General features: G+C 48.8%; 1 protein-coding gene across 4 annotated transcripts in view; it reads right to left on the bottom strand.

The window, feature by feature from the left end:
• Nucleotides 1-968: 968 nt before the first annotated feature.
• PNPLA6 (patatin like domain 6, lysophospholipase) overlaps nt 969-6,000 on the bottom strand; it is a 119,763-nt gene continuing 114,731 nt past the window's right edge. For all 4 annotated transcript variants that reach the window (XM_081966134.1, XM_081966135.1, XM_081966137.1 and 1 more), the window contains one exon: nt 969-1,405. In XM_081966134.1, the coding sequence (XP_081822260.1) occupies nt 1,316-1,405 (90 nt within the window). In that variant the 3' untranslated portion in view covers nt 969-1,315. The remainder of the gene's footprint in view (nt 1,406-6,000) is intronic.

The following is a 6,000-nucleotide window of genomic DNA, read 5'->3' as shown; positions in this document are numbered from 1 at the left end:
CTGGGTCACAAGGTGATGGGTGTGCGCACGTGCGGGGTGCGGCTTATCTTAATTATCAATGTAGCTATAAAAGGTGGTGGGAAGCACAGGGTGGTAGCTCTGAAAATTTATTATTGTCGTAGTGCTTTGTTGGTCAGTTCGTGCCGAAGGAAGAATACAAACTGCATTTCAAACCGTTTCTGTGTTTGGCTGGTTTCATTAACCCTTTGGAACCTGACACTTAGTGGATAACCAATTTAAAATGAGTCAACAGTGTGCGGCGGTAGCCAAAAAAGCCAGTCCTAAGTTGCATTAACAAAGGGATACAATCAAGATCAAGTGAGATACTAATGCCACTCTATAAAGCCTTAGTAAGATCACATCTAGAATACGGCATCCAATTTTGGTCACCACACTATTAAAAAAAATGTTGAGACACTAGAAAATGGGCAGAGAAGAGAAACAAAGATGATTAGGGGACTGGAGACTAAAACATATGAAGAACGGTTGCAGGAACTGGGTATGTCTAGTTTGATGAAAAGAAGGACCAGGGGAGACATGATAGCAGTGTTCCAATATTTGAGAGGCTACCAGAGAGGAGGGTGGTCAAGCTATTTTCCAAAGCATTTGAAGGCCAGACAAGGAATAATGAATGGAAACTGATCAAGGAGAGATTCAACCTGGATGTAAGGATTTTTTTTCTGACAGTGAGAGCAATCAATAAATGGAACAGCTTGCTTTCAGAAGTTGTGGGAGCTTCATCACTGGAGGCTTTCAAGAAGAGATTGGACTGTCATCTGTTCAGAAATGGTGTAAGGTCTACTGCTTGGGTGGGGGGTTGGAGTAGATGAGCTACAAGGTCCCATCCAACTCTGTTAATCTGTAAACTCTGGAAAGTCTCTCTCCCTCCCTCCTCCAACAATCATGTGTCATTGCCAAAGCTGCAAGAACTTGCCATACTGTAGAGATCACCAATCATGAGCCCAGTATCATTTCATTTGTTTCATTAAAAAAAACACAAAACAGTTAGTGTAGTCCATAGTTTAACCCCTCTGGCTGGCTAGAATGTGAAGATGTACTGGGGCTGAGTTTGAAGCAGGACTACATTAGTCAATGCCTTTTACTGTGCCACATCCACTATGCAATGCTCTACAGTTTGTGGCAGTAGGAGCAGTTCCAGCAGGTCTTCTGTAAGATCTTCTAAGACAGCAACTGGTGCTAAAAGCATCCACAAGTTTCTTGACTGTGCTTGCCAGATAGTAAAACTCATTACAGAAGTGATTTGAGGGTGCTGTACCTATAGTAGGCAACACCTTCTGATAAGTCCAAGATTTGGTTACAGAGACTCAGCATTAAGGGCTTTTGCTAATTGGGTAGGAGGTGTCTGGGAGATTCCCTGGCGATGACGCAGACTTTTTTCTTCATCCTGTAAGAAAAAACAACAACACTGCTATGAATCAGATACCACTGACAGTGTAGCATTGCCACCACAAAGTTAGGTCAGATCCTTGTATAAAATTTAGGACCAACGCTAAAAAAGTAACCCAGCAGTGCAGGGGAGATAGGATTTAGTATGATTCCTCTCAAGTCAGTGGAATGCCAAACACAGTGCCAACATGATAGGTATGCTAGTGTCATGCAACACCCGGCACTTATCATGGGGTTTATTTTGGATTTGATAAATCAACACTATAACAATTTTTTCTCCCTGTTCAGGAAAGGCCAGAAAAATATAATTAAAAAATCTTAAGAATTACTCTCAGGAAGATCCCCTCCCTTGAAAAAATATAACATAACCCTGAAATGTTTCCTTAAAGCATGATTTTGCTTACCCATCCTAGATAAGACTGACCCAGAGGTCTCCATTTCACCAAATGGAGGCTTTCCCATTCAGGCAGCTGCGCTTTCACCCCGCTCAAGCCTTGCTGCCTGCAGCCACTGCCCGCCCTCGCTGCCCCTTTCGTTGCTTTCCCAGCCACCTGAATGGGAAAGCAACGAAAGGGGCAGCGAAGGCGGGTGGTGGCTGCAGGCGGCAAGGCTTGAGCGGGGTGAGACTTTCCCATTCAGGCGGCTGCTCTTTCACCCCGCTCAAGCCTTGCCGCCGGGCCCCGCGGAGCCGCTTTTCCTGGGCAGCGATTGGTGAAGCCGCTTGACAACCACACAGCCGGCCCGCCGCCTCTCAGGTCTTTAGGAACAAACGCAAAGGAACCCACCGCCACGGGCCCGCGTTCGTGGGCGCCGGCGGCTGCAAGCCTTGGACGGGCTCTTCTTCTTCTTCCTCCTCTCCCACACCCCTGGGAAGCTCCTGCCCCTATTTTGTGCATCTCCCTCCCTCACCCCGATTTTTTTCTCGGAGTCGGCGGCTCGGGAAAGGCCCGCCCTGTAGGTGAGTCACTCGTTTGATGTAGGGCCATTCCCGGGAGCCGGCGGGTCTTTTGCTGGCTGCCAAGGGCTTCGCTGAGGTGACAACGCTGAAGAAGCTGTGAAGGAGGAGTTAGGGGGATGCAGAAGGCTCGAGGGAGGCCTCTGGGGATCGGGCTTTGGGTTGGTGGGAGACCTTGAAGGAGTGGGGGGGGGGGGGGAGAAAGGGACTGGCGCCGTTGGAGGAAGCAACGCTACGCGGATCAGTGCACTCCACGGTCCCCTTAATGTTCACTCAGGAAGGTGGGACCTCAGCCTCCTGCACACGTTCCATTCCCCGCCTTCCTGATGACGTCACCAGCCTCACCAGCCATAACCCTTACCGCACATCACTGAATCTACTGATATTTAGAAAGGACACTGCTCAGAAATGGAAAAACAAACTAACTCCAAGTGAAGATGAAATAATAAGAAAGGTTATGTACTGTGCTGAAATGGACAAACTAACTAAAGAAATTCAGGGAAAAGAAGAATCAGAATTCTACCAGATATGGGATAAATGGTATAGGTGGATAGAGGAAAGAAATAAGAATCAATGAAGGAATGTAACAAAATTTAAAAATAATAGTTATGGGTAAAATAAGAAAGTTAAGAATGGTGAAACCCAAATAAAACATAATCGAATGGGGAAAAAAATAATAAAAATAAAAATAAAAAATTAGTTAATTCTAGGTGATAAATAAGTAGAACGTTGTAACTGCTTATAGAATGTTTTCATTTTTAAAATGTTTATTCGTTAACAGATAACCCATCATGACATTTATTATAATATAAATATAAATGATTCTAGACAAAAGTACTTTCAAACAAATATAGTTAAATGAGAATGTTGGTATATTGATGGTATAAAGATTTTTGATTTAAAATGTACAATTCAATTTGAATGAAATATAAAGAATGATTGTAGTAACGCACGAAATTTAATTGTAACCAATCGACATGCTTTCTGGAAGATGCAATGAAGAGTGTTTTTGTGTGTGTTTTCTGTTTAATTAAAAAAAAAAAAAAGAAAGGACACTGGAGCTTGATATGGATTGTTACAAGAGCAAGGGAAACCTGCCTGGTGAACAGTCATGCCTGCTAGAAGGCTGTTATTTGAAAGAGATGCAACATAGGAGTGAACACCTCAAACCATCAAAGGTGACACACCACCCAAGGCAATTGGTGGTACCACAGGAAGAGGAAAGGATAAAGGAGATTATGAAGAGAAATCTAGAAAATGAGCAAAGGACACAGCATGCTGTACTTGGCAGCTCAGTATGAAATGAGCTGCTTATCAGAGAAGGCAGCATCAGGAACTGGTTGGGAGACTGCTTTTTATTGTTGTCACTACAAAAGGAAACCCTCTAGCTCCGTGATGGGGAACCTATGGCACGTGTGCCACAGGTGGCAAGCGGAGCCATATTGAGTGGCACACCAGACGTCAGCTCCAACGTGCATGCGCGTGCGGGCTAGCTGGTTTTTCATATTTCCGGAGGGCCAGGGGAGGCCTTTTCGCCCCTGAACCGGTTACCGGGTCACAGCTCACTTATCCCGCCCCACCCAGTTTGTACTCTGCAGCTTGCCTGCGTGAAGAGCTGCGCCCCTGCTAGGTAAGACTGCAAATCGTGGCTTAGCTAGCTACCCCTTCCCCCTTCCCCATGGCCCTGCCATGCTTCCTTGCCTTCCATGTGGTCTTACTGGCGGATCCCTATGCCCGCTAGCCTTCTGAGATCAGCATCCAGCCCGGCCAGTGGGCGGCCCTTAGTGAAAACGCAGACGCTGTGATGGGGTGAGAGAGGGGCGGCAGCAACGATGCTGCGGCCTGGAGCTGCTGCACATGCTCCCGCTCTCTTTCTCTTTCAAAGGCAGAGCCCCCGCCCCCACTGGAGGAAGATGCTGCCTTCCACTCGGGCCCGCATGCCTCTCATGGCAGCTCCGTGGGGCTTCAGGCTCCAAAGCAGCCCACTGGCTTCCCACCCAGCCACCTGCCTGCTCCTTGGCCATGGCGCTGCTTACCGCTGGCAAGGAAGTGGAGCAAGAGGCAGAAGCTGTGGGTGGATGGGGGGAACCCCTCACATGGGGAGCGGGCCATGGTGGAGTTTCCTTCCCCCTGGAACTCCAGACTCCACAAGCCAAGTTCCCTGAGTAGCGCTGGCAGTAGGTTTCTTCTCTTTGAGAGCCGCCTTGCAAAATGTCAGAAAACACCCCATTTTGCAAGATGGCTCTCAAACGTCTCCGAAGCTGCCGCCATTGCAGCTGCGAGGGGCATGCATGCAGCCTGGCAAGCTGGGCACCCGAAAAGCACCCAGAGCGGCCCATGTGCACCTGAGTGCTGCCGGGGAGAAATCGGGAGGAGAGGGAAAGGGAGATGCTGGCAAAGAAGCCTTGGATTCCCCATTGCAGCGGCTCTCGGGGGAAGTAGGCAGGGATACTGGCCGGCGCTCGCTTCCCAAGTCTTCTTTGCTAGCCTCCCTTACACACACACACACACACACATCGCTTGCTGCCACGTGAGGCGAGCGCCGGCCAATGTCCCTGCCTCCTCACCCCGAGAGCCATGGCAGTGGGGAATCCAAGGCTTCTTCTCCCTCACGGGGCAGTGTGTGTGTGGTGTGTGTGTGTGTGTGTGTGTGTGTGTGTAAGGGAGACTAGTAAAGAAGCCTTGGGAAGCGAGTGCCGGCCACTACCCTTGCCTCCTTCCCCCGAGAACCGCTGCAATGGGGAATCCAAGGCTTCTTTGCCAGCCTCTCCCTCATGGGGCAGTGTGTGTGTGTGTGTGTGTGTGTGTGTGTGTGTAAGGGATGCTAGCAAAGAAGCCTTGGGAAGTGAGCGCCGGCCAGTATCCCTGTCTCCTTCCCCCAAGAGCTGCGGCAGTGGGAAAACCAAGGCTTCTTTGCCAGCCTCCCTTACACACACACATACACACACACACACACCGCATGCTGCCGCGCGAGCTCTCGGAGGAAGGAGGCTCTCGGAGGGATATTGGCCGGCGTTCACTTCCCTTACTACTCATTGTAAGAATGGAAGAAGCACCCGCACCCTCTTCATTCTCTTTGAGAGCCGCCTTGCAAAATGGGGAATTTTCTGACATTTTGCAACCGGAGCCAGCCTAGTGCCCTGTGCACATGGGCCGCCCAGGAGCCCCGAGGCTCACAACCACTGTCTCCTGAAGCAAAAACGGCCTCTCCCAGCCCACCAGAACTCGGACATGGCTTCAGGAAAGCCTCCGAAGGCTGGAGAGGGCAAAAAACAGCCCAAACTGTGTCACTGCGTTAAATGTTTGCTAGCCGAACTGAAACTAAAATAGTTACTGAAAGAGTTACTGCGCAGGTCATAAGGCCTTATCTGACAATGATGTACTGCGCCTGCTCTTCACACATTCCAGAGACTTCTCTTTCCTTTTGATCTTTGTCCGTCTGCCAGGAAGCTGGTAGACAAATTGCTTCTGCCAAAATGTAACAATTAGATAATTTGTTTATTTCTTTGTTTTATTATTTTTGTATTAAAGCTTGTTTTTCATTAGAATATGTTTTCCGGGAAGTTCGGAACCGATTCGTTTCTGACTTCCAGAGGGCCTCTAGGGGGGCAGGGGAGGCAGTTTGCGCCTTCCCCAGG

This window comes from Natrix helvetica, assembly GCF_964273705.1.
Source record: "Natrix helvetica genome assembly, chromosome: 1".
Lineage (NCBI taxonomy): Eukaryota > Metazoa > Chordata > Lepidosauria > Squamata > Natricidae > Natrix > Natrix helvetica.
This window is presented reverse-complemented; position numbering and strand designations above follow the sequence as displayed.